The sequence below is a fragment of the Hylaeus volcanicus genome, chromosome 3 (genome assembly GCF_026283585.1).
Source record: "Hylaeus volcanicus isolate JK05 chromosome 3, UHH_iyHylVolc1.0_haploid, whole genome shotgun sequence".
In the NCBI taxonomy this organism is placed as follows: Eukaryota; Metazoa; Arthropoda; class Insecta; order Hymenoptera; family Colletidae; genus Hylaeus; species Hylaeus volcanicus.
Genome location: NC_071978.1, coordinates 5,781,956 through 5,801,596, shown reverse-complemented (window position 1 = coordinate 5,801,596; position 19,641 = coordinate 5,781,956). Strand labels below are relative to the sequence as shown.

At 39.3% G+C, this 19,641-nt stretch overlaps 1 protein-coding gene across 2 annotated transcripts in view; it reads left to right on the top strand.

Annotated features, from left to right (window-relative positions):
• The window catches only part of LOC128874116 (furin-like protease 1, isoforms 1/1-X/2), a 201,876-nt gene that overhangs the window by 164,095 nt on the left and 18,140 nt on the right, over positions 1-19,641 (top strand). For both annotated transcript variants that reach the window (XR_008456576.1, XM_054118462.1), the window contains exons 3-11: positions 2,166-2,387; positions 2,767-2,895; positions 5,082-5,247; positions 6,485-6,657; positions 10,900-11,317; positions 11,894-12,011; positions 12,302-12,383; positions 13,106-13,316; positions 15,964-16,701. Coding sequence is in view for 1 of the 2 variants with exons in the window: in XM_054118462.1 (XP_053974437.1) it covers positions 2,166-2,387; positions 2,767-2,895; positions 5,082-5,247; positions 6,485-6,657; positions 10,900-11,317; positions 11,894-12,011; positions 12,302-12,383; positions 13,106-13,316; positions 15,964-16,701 (2,257 nt within the window). In the remaining variant the exon portion in view is untranslated. The remainder of the gene's footprint in view (positions 1-2,165; positions 2,388-2,766; positions 2,896-5,081; positions 5,248-6,484; positions 6,658-10,899; positions 11,318-11,893; positions 12,012-12,301; positions 12,384-13,105; positions 13,317-15,963; positions 16,702-19,641) is intronic.

Below are 19,641 nucleotides of genomic sequence, written 5' to 3'. Positions count from 1 at the left end.
CGTAATGTTCAACAAACGTCAAGACAGGACTGCCAAACATCTTCAAATCGAACAAGTCAACCTTCCTACGATTGTCAGCAAACTTGGACAAAGAATGATTCGAGCAATCGCCAGCAAACTTCCCCAAACGACTGTCAAACACCGTCAAGAATTGAAGGTTGTTCCATGCAACAAGAATACTCCTCTGAATATAAACAACAGGAATGCCACTCGAAGGAGAAACAGCGTGAATGCTATTCCGAGCATAAACAATACGAGTGCTCTGACCATCAACAACGGCAACCTATTCAAACCGCAAGTACTCCAGTCGTCCTTCCATGTAGACAAAAAAAGGAAAAATTACCTAAAGAATGCAAAGCATCGAATTCAGTTGAAATAAAGACATCAAAAGTAAAGGGAAGTATTTCTCCAACACATCAAACGGAAGGACCTTTTGACTCCTCAAGATACATTTACGAAGAGAAAGCAAAGCCTGATCCACCCCCACCGCACCCTGACCATTGGTCCAACAAACGATCACAGAGTAAAGCACGCTGCTCGTCATGCAGTAAATCTGAAAATATAGTATTCATTCCTTTCCAAAAGTCAGACAAAGGTAAACCCAAACGCCAAACATCAGCACCAGAAATTCCATCGAAGTGTTCAATGAAATGTTCATCAGCAAGTTCCCCGATCGATGTCACGAAGGGTGAAGATCGCAGTGCTTGCTCAAAAAAGCAAACGTCTATTAAAAAGAAAAGACACTCACCTCCGTCAAAGGTACAGTGTGTTACTCGATTCGATAAGAATGAAGAAAACTTCCAGCTTCCGCGCGCAATTACATCGGGCGAAGAACTGAAGCAACGAGCAAGTTTCGCAGCATACGGCAGTGCTTCTTACACGAAGCCAAAAAGATGCTTCGATATATCAGACGTTAGCAATTCGAAACCCAACTTATCGAGTTTGAAGTATCGTCTCACCAAGTGCTCAGCAGTCAACAAACTCGTGAGAAATGCTGATTGTAAATTACCGGAAGTGGACAAAAAGAACCTGAAGACACCCCTGAAGAAGCAGCAGGTGTCTCCACCTTCGCGCAAGAGGGTAGAACGCTATAAAAGTAGCGGCGAGTGGAAGAAACAAAGATATCCAGTTCGATTGAAGATTTATAAGTCGAAGAACGGTCTCGATCCTTGTTTGCCGATAATAGCCGAATTGAGAAGCAGCGATCGTGGTTTTGTGGAGGGAGTAAAAGCAACGAAATTCTGGCCAGTGCTTGGCGACTGAGGCTGTTGCTCAATAATGAAGAAGACGAAGAAAAGCAGCGAAGACATATTTATCGGATACCATAGACCTAATACCTAATAAATCCATTAATTTTAATCTTTATTATCCTAATAACCATGAAATCTTTCCAGCGCAATTACGTTGCTACTTTGATCTCCATGAGGTCTGCGTTAATTAAACCTCGCGTAGCATTAAAATCAACAACCAGATAGGAAAAGGCGCCGTTAGAGGTAAACTTTATTGTTTCGGGATCGTTATTTTTACGACGGTTGTGACGTAAACACGGCTTATCTCCCCGAGCTGGTAGTGTAAAACGAAGCATGTACGAAACAATGAAAGAATTGTACGTGATTGCGTGCAGGCGCAGGAGACATGTCTGTGATTAAAATAAATTATCGTGAAATCTGATTGCATTGAAGTTTCTCTATTTATCCCACTTGTAAAAGATCGTGAAATTCATAATCTCAGGGACGAATGAACGTGGAATTTAAAGGAAAACAAAGTGGTCAGACTTTACAAGCAAAAAGAAATAGCAAGAAGCTCGTAATAGCCGTTGCTAACATTTCGCATTTATCATTACCTTTCATCGTATATTTTCACTTTTCTGTATGATACCGAGGAACAAACTTGTGCATCAAATAACCTGGCTTTACGAGCGACGCATACTTTCACCTCGATCCAAAAATGATAAATCCTTCGTCCTTAATGAAAATCCCGCCGTAATGTGGAATGTTCCCGTCCCTTGTTCCTGTTTATGTTAGGAAAACCTTCTTTCCCAAGGTTCCCAACGTTCCCAATAGCCCACGTTAAAATTCATTCGTGGTATACGTAGAGCAACGAGTACATTAGACTTCTAGATTACGGGGGCAAGCATATTAATATGGAACTGTTCTTTGTTGCAGATAGTCGACAACTGGTACCACATGGTGCACACATCTGTGGTGAAGAGGTCCACGGAACCGCATCTTGGGACACACGAGAGGCTAATACGAGACCGCAGGGTGCGTCGAGCGGAGCAACAACGAGTCAAGTCACGAACGAAACGGGACCTGATAATCAAACGCGGTCCATCCAGTCTACAGACTATCTTGGACGACGAGAGGTGGCCTCAAATGTGGTACTTGGTTAGTTACCTTCGATGATTTCGTTTGAATTCGTCAAACCTTTAGATGAATCAGAAGGAATTTAAATGGATAATGTTGGAAAATTTCGTTGGTCGATGAATATATAAGTCGTTCACTGCACAAATCGATAACCAATATAATATATTCACTAATGCAACATAAACATATCGAAACATAAATGATACAATTAATATTAATAGATTCGCAACTTTTATTAGATATTTATTTCTATTAAGGAAGTGTCCGCATAGTTTTGAGCGGGGATGAATAATGCTGAACATTGAACAGGGGTTTATAATCACACGTCTTCATGGGAAAGAAATTCATTAATGTTTGTTTGGAGCGTGAGTAAAATGTAGTCATCGATCATTTGTTTCAGAATAGGGGGAACGGATTGGACATGAACGTGCAAGACGCTTGGGCTGATGGAATTACTGGACGTGGTGTGGTGGTCACGATACTTGATGACGGATTGGAAAAGGATCACCCCGATCTCTGTAAAAATTACGTAAGTTTTCCATTTTAAAGAACATATTAAAGTGCTTCGACAGAAACTAATGCATACAAGTGCTCTGGTCGATCAATCCCTAAATAACTAATATATTCAACAACAATAAACGATACTCCACACGAAGATAGCCAAACTCCCAAAATACAGACATTCTTCTACGCCGCAAATGTAAACCTCGAGAACCAGAAGCTTTATTCCCGTATAATTACCAGAAATTCGTCCCTGCTCGCGGTGAATATCAAAAGCCAACTGTCCGTTTGAGGGAAACAGAGCGAACAAAAGGGTCAGCCGCACTGCAAAACAAGGACGCGTACAAATGTACGGAGCAGGTACCAAAAACCGGTGCGGCCACTTAGGAACTCCAATGAATTACACGGCACGGCCACTAAATATCCAATTCCAACTAGTTACGGCGCGAAAGTTATTGCAACCGAGTAGATTAGGTGCGGCGCGGGCCGCGCGACCGCCCGGCTGCAAACTAATGCGAGAAATACGAAAGAATGAGCAACAAGGGTTGTAACGAGGGAACTCGCGCTTATCGAAGTTGCAGGCCGGAATTCAGAGTCGAGGAGCATTCTTGAACCGTACCGTGAACTGTGTGCTTGCCAGTGGATGACCGAGGTTAATAAGGCAACCGTAGAGAAATGCGTGCCCGAGAGCTCTATAATCTTGCAGTAGATACGGACGTTCATGATCAGACGCGGCAGACTACTCCGATATTGATCTAAACCAGAGTCTCAAACTTTCCCATGGGTTCCCTCGACGGAGGAACATTTATTATGGACACCAATCCTCTCCCCTCTGAAAGAGAATATAATTTTATTTATTCGTATGTAATAAATCTGAACGAAAAGAAAATTCTTATGTATTTATACGTAATAGAACTGTTTAAGTAGATGTGTAATTATTTTCTGTATTTATTGATTTTATGTAATATTATATTTGATGTATACTATATTTGACGAATACTATATTTTTCATGTATAACGACTACATAATAACGAAGCCCTACTTTCCATATTACGTTTTCTCTCCAATAACAGTTTTCAAGACCACCTTGACATCGTCGTTATTTTTAATAGCACTGCAAGACCAACAAGGCCTCTCAACAACAAATCAAACGCAGGACCATTTCTAGCATACATGCGTGCAACTACAATTTTTTTCCAAGCTTCTAATATACATGTAAACCTTGTATAAGTTAAACAGTCTGAATTCCTTGGAATTAATTTTCGCCCTCGCGTTAAATTTTTATTAAATAATATATAATATCCCATAACCCAGTGCGCTTATAACTCTTATCGCTCGAGGAGAAACAACGATGCTTTCTAATAGTACATTATCCTCCTAAATAATGAAGTATCAGCGACCTACATACTCTGAATACATAAAGTGTTTCATAAAATATTAAATGTACTATAAAATAGAGTAGTGATAACACCGACATTAATATACTTGAAAGTACTATGTAAACCTTCGCATATATTTTTAAGGTTTATTGTCAGTTAAGTAAAGGTAATGAGCTTGTTATGAATATTTTGTTTCGACGAGACCCACTTAAGCCTTCGGATGTAATTTCGTGTGATGGAGTTTGAGAACGGTAATATCGGACTCGGTGCTCCCAAACAATCTCTTGTAAACCGCCCGAAGGAAAAAGCAATTACATCGAAACCAGTGGGAAATCGATATTCCCGGCAAACTTCGTAAAATTCTAGCCAAGGTGTATTCACTAATACCGAAACTAGTTCAATCGGTACTAACTTGCCAACTTATTGTTTCATTCCTTTGTCATTCCTTTCATCATTGACCAACTGTAACGCGTCGTTTCTTTTTTTTTTTTTTTTTAATTTTGCAGTGGAAAATATTAAACACATTTCTTTCATTCGCAGAATAAAATGAGCAGTGAAGCTACCCTCGAGATTCTGAATAAAGCGCCGAATTACAGAAAAAGTTTATTCGCTACAAAATTTAGCATTTTGTAAAAATAAAATACTCTGAAATAGTTTGAGGAATAAAAAATTTAAAAGAGAATAGTTTTAGCGACAGTAATAAAAATGTAGATTGCCAATACAAGCGATATTATTTGCAGCGACGCTGCGAAATTTTTTTTAAGATTGATTGTAATTGCGAAACGAAAAAACTGAAAGCGCAGACTCACGTGAAGAGTTAAATTGCTGTTCCAGGATCCACAGGCTAGCTATGACGTTAACAATCACGACGAAGATCCCATGCCGAGGTACGATCTCTTGGACAGCAATCGACATGGCACCAGATGCGCTGGTGAAGTTGCTGCAACTGCTAACAATTCCATCTGCGCTGTCGGCGTCGCCTTTGGTGCTGGTGTCGGTGGTAAGTCTTCGTGAAGAATCGAATTCAACCCCTCGGGGCGAAAGAAGACGCGTAACGGAGGATCGTAAAACAAGCTGAACGCAGCTGTAAAGTCTTGGAACTTTAGGAGGATTTCGCCCATCAAAATGGCCGAAAAAATCCTGGTTTTGTTCTTCGCATTTTCTTCAAAGTCTTTAAATTTATACGATTGACGATCCTGTAATAATAGGAATCTGTCATTTGGAGTCCTTAAATGATAGAGAATGGACGAAGTAATGAAAATCCTTATGAAATATAATATCGCAGTCTGTATTGTTTTATTAACACAATGAAATCTCTTAACAAGACATTATACATTGTTATTTGTTTCGTTATACCGTTTTGATACTTCTGTATTATCGTTCTACAACTGTATGGTTCTGTTATCTACGATAGCACGTATCGTTGGATAAAACAACTCTCAGTTGACGAAGTGAGGGACTAATTTGATACGTACAGGTAGTCACCAGCACGTGGTGCAGATTTAACAAGATTTGCTAGTGTATTGTCACAGAGACCCAAATTGAGAGGACGAAATTAGCCCCAATTCCGTAATTGGTAGCAAGTTCAAAACTGTAATCGATGCAGTAACCAGTGGAGGACTCGCCTCTAGTTAGGAACACTATGTAGCAGTGCTGAAACCGCACACTGCGAGCATGATTCGGAATACACTCCATACACTCCATACACTCTAATTAATCCGTAAAACAAAATTCTCCAAAAAGTGTACATTATTGCACCCTCGCCTGATAGGGTGGGGTCCAAATTATACTTATTTTTGTCTATTAGTGGCTTGACATAGGTTTAACAAAATGATAATATTCAATATAATAATAGTAAACAATATAATAATAATTTCAATAATAATAATTAATAATGTTTAAATTTATCATTTGACGTTACAAATATAGTTTCTCAATTGCTGATTATCGACAACGAGATGCTTCCTAGTTATTCACATAAAAATACTTCATTATTAGAACGCAAACGTAACGTATAAAATTAGACTAAATCGTGATTCTCCAACATGAATTTTTATTTTTAATTTTTTTTTATCAAGGTTGATCACCTTATCGATTACATAGGCACTCCACCCTAGCAGTCGAGGGTCAAATAAAATACAGGACCGCGACAAGAACGTAAATATCTGAAAACGAAATTCGAACGCGACGCGACGCGAATTTAATTAAATATTCTTCGTTTCGCTTTTCACGCCCAGGGGTGAGAATGTTGGACGGAGACGTAACCGACGCCGTCGAGGCCAGGTCTCTCAGTCTGAATCCTCAGCACATCGACATCTACAGTGCCTCCTGGGGACCGGATGATGATGGGAAAACCGTCGATGGCCCCGGTGAACTTGCCACCAGAGCTTTCATCGAAGGAATCACGAAGGTTGGTAAACACTCCGGTCCTACCATTTCCACGAATTAAAGTGAGATTCAGACGGAAGTGATGAACTTTTCGCGATAATCAAAATTTCTTCGTTTAAACCTTTATTATTAAATCTTTTCCACCTCATACATGAGATATATTATGATATTAGTTTCATAATTCACTCAAATAAAATTATTTTTATATATTAATCTCTTTCGAAAATTTGAATTTTTTATAGTTTTTTATACTCTATTTAAATAAAGATATTTTTCCCAGGTAAAATATTTTTATGTATCAATCTCTTTCTAGAATCTAAATTCTTTCCTAGAATTTTAGAATCTTTTTATGATTTGTGAATGATGTGATGTAAGCAAAGGTTCTTCCTTACGAACAAATTACAAAGAATAAATCATCTATCTATCTATATTTATACTTTAAAATCTATTTAGCCCGTTAAACGACATATTTTTCCAAGAACTTTTACCCCAATTTTTGAACAATTCGTGTTTAATTGTCTTTCAAATGTCCACCAGGAAATATTCTAACCCTAAATATCTATAAAACCCTTTAGCTTATGCTGTCTGCCTCGATTTCTTTACTGGATCGGTGTTTCTTCGTTTCTTCGTTTCTCGAACGATCCTATCGACAACTGAAGTTTCCTCGGGCGCATAAAGCCGAGTTCCTTTGCGACTTATCCGCGAGTCTGAAAATTCGTTACTTCGTTTGTGATAGTTACAAGAAAATTCCCGTCCGTCCACTGCGATAACATCGAAAGAACCGTTTCCTGGAATGAAATTCGCAGAAATGTATCGTCTAAAGCATCCCCGAGATCTCCGCGGGACGACAATGGACAGGCAGCTACCTCTTTGTTATCTCGGTGTATAATACGCCTTGCATTTGCGCGGAAGCGACTCTCTTCGATTGCGTTTGCCAGTAGAAACGAAGGCCCTTTGTCACATTCCTCAGACAACGAACTTCAACGTGTCGAACAGCGTTCCATCAAACCAAGAAACTAATTGTTACCTTGCACATAGCTGTAGATACAAATTAAAGAGACCGCTATTAACGAAGCTGATGTAACATTTTTTTTTTTAGTACCACTTTCATGCTTGTGGCCACTGAGTTTTTAACAAACTATTAATTTTCAAACGTGAAAAACATAAATTAGTGTATAAAAGGGTTTATTACTTCGTTAGGACTAATTTTGTTTGTTATATCATCTCCAACATAAAGGATTCAACCTTTAACCTTTCCATACGCGAATTTTTCTTTCGGTAAGAATTTCTTTAGAAGGATCTAATTTAATTTCTCATTTTTAAAGAGCACCTGCATCAGAGCATTTATCAAATGACATTTCCGTGTATGATCCTGTTGGTCTGGCTGTTTACTATTTCGCTAGACTAATTTTGTTTCCTCTAGCATTTTCAATATAAATTATTAACTCTTTACGAATTACGAACCTTTAACTCTTTACGAATTCTCCTCTCTGCCGGTAGTATTCTATTTATAACGATCTAATTTAATGTCTCATTCATAAAGAGCATCCGCATCGAAATGAAATGTTGATCTGAACGACGTCCTATATCACAATATGAAACAAGTTTCCAGTGCTTTGAAAGTGCCCTCCTTATTTACTTTTATTCCCTTTGTCTCGTTTACCTACCGTTTCCCTTGCTATCTTTAATATTCGAATTCTCCGTAGACCGAATGCTTCAACCACAGGACGTTACGTCTACCGTCGCGAAACTAATGATGCATCGTGAAGTAATCCAGTTATCCGATAACTCGTATTACGTACGAATTGCACGAAAGGATCACGTAATTATTGTATATCGTGTAATATTGGAGATGAAAAAGAACATCTGCAGTGAGGGAACCATTCGACCTGAACGATATTCTGATTGTAATATGAAACAAGTTTCAAGTGCTTTTCGAGTATCTTTTACTTTTATCTTGCCGGTAATATTTTCATTCATACCTTTGATATTCGACAAGATACGACTCAATTATTCATACAGACACACATAAATGAAGACAAATTTTGTTGTTTACACAGCGTATAAAAGGAAAAATTTTAATTAAGATCGAGTTTCTTGAAAATAATTTCCAGCGATATTTTAAAGCGATTTGACTACCTAATTTGTTTCATAGTTCTGATAAATCGGACTATCGAGAAATAATTCTTTCGCTCGACGAAATGATTGTCGCCTGGTGCAACCGTGATTCGATTACGGCGCAAAACGAGGAACTTCGTTTAGACCTGGCTTAACGGACTCAGACCGACGAGGTCAGCCCACCTAAAGTTTCTAATTGGCTGCTATTAGACAATCTGTCCCCGCGACTATTCACACCTTCACACATTACCATTTCAATCTTACCTACTGCGGGGGAGTCTATAAGTCAAAGCAAATATTGGTAGGCACTTTCGCCATTTGAGAGTGGTTAAAATAACCCCAATGGAAAATTAATTTCGTCAATACTATAATTGAGACTATAGATCATCGATTTCGCCAATACACTAAATTTTCCAAATTCTGACGAACTCACTACTTTTAATTTACGACAAAAATAGATCTCTGCTTGTTGAACAAATATGATTGAGAATTTAAGAATTTTAACGAGGATACGAGGTTAACAATATTCATATGGTTTCTAATCAATTCTAATTTTAACTCTCAATTTCATTATTGTATGCTGGAACGATAGCATTTCTATTTACGATAGTTTTATTTTATTCTTGTCATAAAATTTCTGCTTTATCACTTGTCATTACGAATTTATTCATTTTATAGTTAGCAACTTTTTCGTAAATTTAAAGTCACCCTGTAAAATTGAAGGTAGGTCGCATCGATATAGTGACGTGGGGATCGTAAAAAGGTTATCACGATCATGTGGGTATTTTGAGTTCCCTGTCTATACCATCCATCGTGAAATGAACGTGCACTTTATGCGGAATTTATATGTCCGACAGAAAATGTTATTTTTACAAATTTTATGGTAAAATGAACCGTATTTTCGCCGTTTACGAAAACACGAGTATATGTCGAAACACAATTACAGTTCCAACGTTTACATCAACGATTTATATATAATTCTCGATATTAATTAAAACGTGTTATTTATTTCTTTATAGCGAGAACAATGTGAAAATATTCATTTCGAAATTCACGAATTCTCGGCCATTGTAAACGCTTGTATTCCTCAAAAGCAGTATTTTATTAAATATGCAGGAACAAATTTACCTGTAGCAGAAACAAACTCTGCGAGTAAACAGTGAAGAACGTTATATTGCGAGTCAACTGCATTCAATAAAACTGCTCCCGACCTCCATCGCTTTATTCCAACAAACCAACGAGAAAGCATACCGTTCTATTGGTATTATCGTGTTTTATCAATCATTTAATTTGCATATAAAATATACCTCGTTATTTTCGAGTTAAAAGAATTGTCTCTCAGAAAATTATTTTGTTTTTATTTTTACAAAAGGTTTGACTCAGAATTCTGCGATTACAATTGTAAAACCAGGATGAAGAAAGAAGTAGTTCTAAATACTTGGAACTCTTTGTTATAATTGTAATATCGAAAAACAGAATTAAATAACGCGAATAGGTCAAAGACGATTGCAAATGAAACGTTGCAAAATTAATGCAAAATTGGTTCTTAATGGATCCAAAACATTTAGCAACTTCTTTGACCCTTATACATAAATTGCAGAGCTTATCGCACTTTTTGAATATTCATTTATTCCAAAGAAAGATGTACAGCTCCCTTAAGCCCTTTCCACCGAACACCTAAGATTTGAATACCCACGAAACTTTTTACGTTCCATCTGCATGCTGATGTAACGATGTTGCCAGCCACTGTCGTCCTCCCCAAAATGTGAATTTATCTTTCCAGTCTAACTACCGTTACTTCTGCATTTAAGGCACTTCTGTCGGATACAATGTTAATCGTTAAATATTCATAAAGAAACTTTCTACCAGTGGCAGTTTGCGAGGTAACCGGTAGATGCAAAACGGTTTAATATTTTTAAGGAACTCTCCTACGAAATCATCTTAGCGAGGTTCTACTCAATTTCGAACTAATATTACTTCGAAAAGAAATGAATCAATTATACTCTTATTAATAGAATAGAATAGAATAGCGTAGAAACCAGGAATAAAATTTGAAGTGACGTGAATTCACGTCAGCGGTCGCGAATGGGTTAATATCTTTAAAAAAGAAAAGCTCAACCGTCAAGTTCTTCTCTTTAATTGCCAGGGTCGAAATGGTAAAGGGTCGATCTTCGTCTGGGCGTCAGGAAACGGTGGCAGGGACCACGACAACTGCAACTGCGACGGCTACACGAACAGCATCTGGACGTTGTCCATCAGCAGCGCGACGGAGAACGGTCAGGTGCCCTGGTACAGCGAAGCTTGCTCCTCCACCCTGGCCACCACCTACAGTTCAGGTTCGACAGGGGAAAAACAAGTGGTGACCACCGATTTACATCACTATTGCACGAGCAGTCACACAGGGACGTCTGCTTCGGCACCATTGGCTGCTGGTATCTGCGCCCTCGCCCTCGAGGCGAACAAAGAGTTGACTTGGAGGGACATGCAACATATCGTCGTGAGGACAGCGAAACCTGCGAACTTGAAGGCCCCTGATTGGGTGACCAACGGCGTGGGAAGGAATGGTAAGCTGGAAATCACGTTTGGAAACTTCCTTTTGCAAAGATCTAGCTTCTTCAGGGATCAGATGACAATGTCAGGGTGCCATAGGATCTCCGAAGAAGATAGCTGAAAAAGGATACTGCTTACACTCGGAAGTTTCAGTAGTTTCAACCTTGGAACTTCTTACTATCGCGCGTGTGGCACATTTTCCGCTACGTTTATCACTGGTAATCGACGCCGCGCGTTCCATTCGGGTCACGTCGATCATCGGTGATCGACGGCAGCTACCCTCGAATAATACATTTGTATGTGCAAAACTGCGGATGTGATTGATAGCGGGAAAAAGATATGCGTCGGGTGCAGCTATGCAATAGAAGTAAAAAGTTTTACAAATTTGTTGGCGATACAGAAATCAGAATTCTAGAAATTTCTGCAAAATTATTCGTATATTTTCCTTTCTACGATTTCCTCGATATATATGTTTCTTTTCCTTGTATCGTGTAACTTTTACTTTGCTGCTTCTGAAATGGTACGAATATCGAAGAATAATTACAATTACTTCTTCCTGCGCACTAATGCTTCTTCGAATTTATTTTTAGTAAGTCATAGCTTCGGCTACGGGCTGATGGACGCTGCCGCCATGGTGCGATTAGCCAGAAGATGGCGAACAGTGCCAGAGCAACACAAATGTGAAGTTTCCGCACCACACATGGGCAGGTAAATCAATCCGTGCTCTAACATCGATTACAAAATAAATAATTGCACGGACCTTGCTATGCGAATTACTTCTGCCGTATAAAATTTGCTCGGCGACTCTCGAAGCAGCAGAATTTTTATCGTTGAAACCCCTACGGGCGAAAGAGTGTTCCTAAATATCAGTAAAACGTCAAACCGAAGTAATAAAATAATTTTGTTTAACGGAATCGATGAAACGAGCGTTAAAAAATAATGTCGAGACACTCCGCGTTCCACTTACGCGACTGACCTAAATTTCACGTGTATTATAGGCCAATACCACCAAAGAGCCAGTTAACTCTGGAATTGCACGTCAAGGAGTGTAGCGGTGTTAATTTTCTCGAGCACGTGCAGGTAAGTACCGTGTCACTCGCGCAAGCTGCAGGTTAGTTTCCCTCTTGATATGTTATAATCACTTTAACGCGGAAAACTGCCGTGAATGTTTTCGCACTCGTGGAAAATTTATGTCCAGAAATTATTACGGAAATGCGACGCAGAAAAATTAAACATCTCACCTGGCTGATGTAATAGCAGAAGGTTTACGAAATTTCAATTTATCTTCGATGCATTCTTCATTTTTTTTTTTTTTACAAATGGTTTCTGTATCTTTGCTTGTAAAATTTAGAGCGGGTAAAAATAACTGTGCTCCGTATACCTAACGACCTTCGATTATCCAGAAAACGTAACCTCTGTATCTCTGACCAATCAGGAAACTCTTCTCGCGTTCGCTACTATTCATTAAAATAAACTTGACGAACTGTTTCACTGGCTAGCATTTCACCTTCCGGAATCTACAAGCAGAAGGCGATATGTTCTCAATACGTCGACGAGACATCCCTTTTATTATTTATCGCGAACTCGCGGATTCGTAGAGCCGGAAATCATAAGAGCAAAGTCACGTTTTCTAACAAAATCCATTCCCTTTTCCGGCGCGTGTGTCGAGTACTTGAAGAAGTCCTCTTTTAAAGGATTTCCATATGGACCAGCTTTCTAGATCACGGCAGCGTCGCGTCTTGATATTCCAGCTAGGGGCAAGGAACATTTCGTATACATCCGATATTACTCGTCTTTCGCAGGCGAAGGTATCTCTGATGGCCACCAGAAGAGGAGATCTTCAGATACAACTAACATCTCCACAGGGTACGAAGAGTACTTTGCTTGCAAAAAGGCAGCACGACGTCTCGAAGGCCGGTTTCGATCAATGGCCATTTATGTCGGTTCACACTTGGGGCGAAAGGCCACACGGCACGTGGAAACTTGAAATCCACAATGAGGGTCGATATCAAGGTAAGCCCATTGTCTCGATCTTTTTGTTCCTTTTCTTTCATACCGTACAATGTTTCCAGATATGTTAAAATGGAACTCCGTTCATACGTTCTGCGAATTTTCTCTTTGATCGGAGGAAAAGCATTAATCGAAATGAAAATATGTGTATATAAAACTGTTAATCCATTCACTGCCAGGTAAATTTAAAGCGTTTTGCCTTTGGCGCCAAAATTGAATACAAATGTGTAATCTATGTTATTAAAAAGAAGATTTACGATACTCTGTTCCAATAATTCGTGACTCAAAAGGCTGTGAACTTATTCCTCGAATAGTGAATGGGTTAAGGTAAATCGTTAGCTCGTATTGACACTTTCCAATTTAAATCCTTTACAGTCTATCTTTTAACTTCGTGAATATTTCACGCAGAATTTCAAAAAAGAAAGGGTAAATCATCATTATATCAGGCCATGTGATATTCGAATTCATACTTTCTGAGAGTACAGAGAAGCAAAGGGATTATTAGATACAACATCCCCTAATTCATGGCTGTAAGTGATCCTTGCACACAGCTTATTTCATCTAAACGCGTTCAGTTGATTCTGGACTCACACCTTGGCTTCGGTGTAGGTGGCTTTCACTCACCAGGAGAAGTAAATGACCTTATGCAAGTATTAAGACCACTCCAGGCTGCTCCTACAGTCCCATTAAAGCTAATAGCTGTGTAAACTTCATTACGTAAAATTTGCCCCTAAATGGAGCATCTCGGGATCTCGTATCCGTGCATAGTAAATTCCCAGCGGCAACTTTTGTATCTCAGATGTATTCAAGGCGCAGGTGTTTGTGCAATGTCCTCCTCGATCATCGCGAAAATGTCCAGATCTGACAAAATGGCTACAGAGTTAAAGAGGACATTCCGAGTGATCCAGATCCTCGATTCCACCTGTCAAAATTTCGATCGCAACATTTAACCGACCTCTCTTACAAGTACTATAAGTGCATTCAAGTAAATTATGTTAAGAGGCTCACTCAAATATAAACCGGAATTTTTATACACAACTTAATTGATGATAGATGTAAATACAAATGGGGTGTTTTATTTTTCTACATACTTTTCTTCAACAGTATGTTCTTCATCAGATAGGAAGTTTTCTAATCCCCTTAGGAAAAAAGCAGTTGGCTGCTCCAGTAACCAGTAATTGCACAAGTACAGTTGAACCGCTGCTGCGCGCTGTGTTGTTTTTAAAGCTTTCCCCTTTTAACGCTCCAAAATAAATAAAAGCATTAAGAAGATACCTCTTGACGCATGATTTTCAATCTCCTTACTCTTACGTTCTTGCGGAGTCTGTAAATTCTTTTTGTGATGGGATCGGAAAACTTTCTATCTGATGAAAGAAATGTATTTCTGTCGAAGGAACCTACGTAGAAAAATAAGGCAATTTATTTGTATTTTTATCTATCCTCAATAAAACTGTGTACAAAAATTACGGTCTATATTTCAATGACCATAAGTGTTTGTTTCGATGTGTTTCTTGATCGTGCCCCAAAAATAATCAACAACAGATCGTTCACTCTTGTTCGAAATTTCCTATGAAACGTGAAAAGCGTCGTTTAACACCAGTTCCATGGACTGCGATAACAGCCATCTGCTATCTTATTATCTCATCTTCGAGGACACGAAGAGAATTCTCGTAAACCGAGCATGTGGGGGCCACGTAAGCTCCTGCATCACCTCCCAAGGGCATAATTCCATATTCGAAGCATGTTCCCTCGCGATTGCATCCAGCGCCAACGGATCTCACGAGCCACTAGGGGAAGCTGACCTTGTGCAGGGTGGGACCGTTCGAAGTACTTCAAGCTAGAAGCCTGTTAAAGCCGATAGATTCGAGTTAACTTAAGCTTATGGTCTAGCGTATCCCTGTACAAGGTGGATCCTCGCTCTATTGTCCTGTATAATGCGCAGGTTACACTCCAAGTACAGGTATTTAAACCGCCGTACGTCATGTTTGCTTTGATTCCCTGTACAACGCCTGGACCGCCTTCGTCGTCCTTGCCCAAACACGATACAAGCTTGGAAACCCAATGACACATTTTAAGACAACACGATTTTACGCAACATTTGCTCCGCGAACAAGTTTACCGAGGTAAATTATGGTTTGCTGCTCAGGGACAGGCTTCTTCTTGTAATAATAACAATTCTTAAGCAGTGGAATAAACGATTTGAAACGTAGAGTATTATGTCTTCGGGGTGGTTGTCAGGGAGACGTCTTGAACAGAGGCACCTGGAAGCAATTAGTATCTATTGAGTTGTAAATTAGTTCCCAGTCACTCGTGGTTCTAACATCCTGGAAAGCAATCAGGCTTCCAGACGTGAGTTTTCATTTACTCTCGAAGATTTCTAGCAATCACTTGAATAAATCCTTACGTAGAGCACCTTCAAACTACATTGATTTTCCTTAAATTAGATGGTCTACTCGCAAACACTTATGCCTACATCGCCCTTTTACGTATTGAACACGTTCATCGCAGATAAATATTTTAAACACCGTGGCCTATGAAGTAAGCCGCGAACAGAAACTAGATTAAAAGTAATTCCCAGTTGTTAGTCTATAATGTCTCTATAATGCTATTCTTCGATTTCCTGCTGCCCTGACGAACCCTGGCGTATCAGGCCGCGCTACTCTCCACGAGTGGGCGTTGATTTTCTACGGGACAGCAACGCTGCCCGATCGCACAGAGTACGCTCTGTACAACCCCGCTGGCATCAGCATCCCCAGGAGACCATTCGTGAAGCCGCGCGAAACCGCGTTCTCGAAGGCGCAGAATTCTCTGACAGGCGCCAAGAGCAAGCAGACTCAACACAAATCCGAAAAATCGGGAAATCTCAGCCCACCCTACGTGGTGAACGCTCAGACTCAGTCTCAGAGGAAAGGAAAGGCGCGTGGTCAGCACAAGAATGGGAAATCTGCGAACAAACCAACAACGAAGCCGACGGTGCAGACATTGAGAGGGTTGACGGCAGTCAGAGGACCCAACGCCGCTGGAGAAGTTCGCCTAATCACGTCCAGGCCACGTGGAAGAAGCACACCGAGTCCAATCACCACTACGATCGCTCAGACCAAACCTCCCACGACGATTCCAACCACCAGAGCGACCAGCAGACAAAGAATCGTCGAGATAGTGACCACGTCGTCCCTCCAGACGGGTCTCATCCTCCTCGAGCCACCAGCGAAGCCTGTCATCGAAAATGTGCCGGAGTTTTTCCAACAGTACCACAAGATCCAACAACTCTACCCTCTCTATCCTATTTTCGCTGGAGTGCGCGGCACAGGTCAGCACGCCACCAGGGCGAAGGGTCTGGACTTGCTGCAAGACGAGCAGATGTTGGACTCGAAGAACATGGACAAGGGTATTCCGCTTTTGTTGGATGCGCAGTAATGGGCAATCCGTGGGCGACGTGGCGCCAAGTCTGCTGCAAGTGGAATTTAAATTAAATTCTTAATCCGTGGCCGGGCTTAAGAGAGTACTCGTTTTTCTGGGTTAAAAAGTGGAAGACGTTAACATTCCTGTTGCGTAAGGGAGTCGATTTATATTTTGGGTAAAAGAAATATATATTTATTTTTATATTCCTGTCACGTAAGACCTTTAAAATCTTTTTAGCGCGCTATATTTAAATAATTGAACAGGGCAGTTAAACATTTCATTGAATCTTGCATATATACTTATAAATAAACATACCAAGTTTAAGAAGTTTATGTCGACTACTTTCACTGGAAGAAATATCATAAAAATTGCATCGACACTTGTGAAAAAAAGAGTATTCTCTTGAAAACCGCGTTATTTGGGTGAATTATTACTGTTGAAACCTCCTGACGTTTCGCACCAAACCAGCTCTTCTTCGGAGACGTCGGGACGTGAAGTTATTTGTCAGTTCTCGCTTGAAACTGACTGTTAACGCGCGAGAACGCCATTTGCGTAACGATGTTTTTGGACCCCACGTGCACACGGATTCGCGTTACATACAGCCTCGCGCTGCACCTTACAACAGTAGTGAAATGTATACTATAGAAGCGCACCCCTGTGTAAAGTTACAGAGTTAATTGAATTTGGTATACTTTACTTTCTCCCCCGCCATCCCCTTTTGTTTTGTTTGCTCTGTAATGATTCTAAACCGTACCTAATTTTATTGATGTGTTGTAAGTTACAGAAACTCACCGAGGCAATTCCCTGATTATTTTTATTGATTCTGCATGTCGAAGCATCGTTACATTTATTATAATAAACCTCTAAAATTCTTTGAAAATTGCAATTTGTTTCGATAGGTTAAACTCATAGCTGAAAGTATCTCTCATAATTACGCATTAATTTTTTTCCAACTGTAAGTTGTCGTTCTAACATCTTTAATGCCGCACCGAATACTTTCGATTAAACTTGCATGCCATTTTATAAACTCGTTAATTATTTCGTAAACTCATTATTAGTACCAAAGTTTGTCGCCGAAATGATTACAGTCCAGCTTCTTGAAAGATACTATGGCCCTAATAAGAAAACTTGTTGAAGAGGGTGTATGCAGGCAACGCCATTTAATCAAAACTTCCAATGACTTCGCTACAAGTAATGCTTGCCTTCCTGAATCGCTTGCGTGCATGAGAATGCGTGTTCAGTAGGTTTACATGTTAGACAGCACCGCGTGTTACTTAGTACACAGTTATTATCAGTTGTTTAGATTGCTTGTAAGTACTTACTTAAACATTGATTAATTTCAGCAAATATTAATCTCTTACGATGCTTCAAATAATTGCGTAACTATTAATTGTTTAATTAAGCTAATAATTTACTAAATAGCGTTATAATTGGTAATATTGGAGGTCAGAGCGGGGGTCTCGGTATATTTTTTGTTTGTTTCCAAGAAGTTTCAAAGCCCCAGGTCAAATTTCACGTTAAAGCTGGGATTTCATTGGCCTTCGTCGTGAAAAAAAAAGATTCGATGGATGCAGCGTTCGCATAGATCATTCGTAATTCCAATTTCCCTCAATCTGTATTCCGCGCTACCACGCGGTGTTTTGTTTTTCACTTGATAAGACTGAATTTAACTAGTTTGCCCGTGGTTACTGGAACATGGAAATGAGGGTAAAGCGTTTAATGTGATTTCCGGTCTGGGAGCATAAACAAAGTAGGAAGTCCACTTGTTATTAGTTAGAAACTAAGGGTATCGCGGTGAGCACTATGCAACATTATGAGGTTAGCGTCCACGTGTAACTATTTCTACTAGAGACAATTGCATTACACAGATTTGAAGTGTTCCATTAAGTGAATCGCACATCAGACAGTAAACGATGAAGCTTCTCTTTCCAATTAAAATTATACCAATATCTATGCAAGGAGATATAAATACGTAAATGAAAAAGAAAAAGAGAAATATATAGATAAACAAATTACATCGCTATGTATAAGTTACATATACAATTCATGTGATTAATTCAACCATTTTATGACGCAAGAGCTAACGAAGTAACCCTAATACTTCCTTTGATCTGTTACGAGTAAATTCCCGTACAAAAAAATCAATCAGTTCATTCGATCACTTCAACTGTCAAACGTTTTAATTAACGACGAAACGTCTGATAAAAAAAAAGCATCAAATAAAAACTTTAATTGACGGTACTTACCAGTTTTTATCTCGATTCAATCTCGTTCGAAACGCTTTTGATTTCGCGCACCTTTTCAGCTCTCTCCACCATTAATATCCTGTCACTCCTGGAAAAATGGAACTAAGATTACAATTGAAACTGCAAATCGCTACAAATTATATCCGACAATTTATCGTTTCCACGATTGAATTCCCATCCAAATCCGACAAATGACGCGGAGATTAGTCTTGCACGGAAGAGAAACGATTCCGTAAAACTTGAATTCCTCTTTTTTTCGCAATCGATGATCGTTATTGGTAGCTTCCTCGCTTTTCAAATTAGCGTGGAAGTGCTTGACCCATTTCTCGACGTCGAAACAAGTATTCTGACATGTTTGAAAATGTTTTGAAAATTGTCCTTTGATTTCTAGCATGGTTCTACATACATACAGATTTATTTACATATGATTTATATTTGTCACCTATGCAGCACCCTTCTTATGGCTCGATGTATGTGTTTAATTAAAATTATTTAAAATGCAGTTGTTTTGTAGATAAACAAACCACTAACGAGACTGAGATCCGACCACTTTCGTTATAAATTCGTTTCGTTAAGGAACTTGACAAATTTTATTCTGAAAGTACCAGTATGTACTTTGAGTACTCAATTAGTATCAACCATTCCATTATGTAAATTCGAATTGCCTCCGAATAAGATGT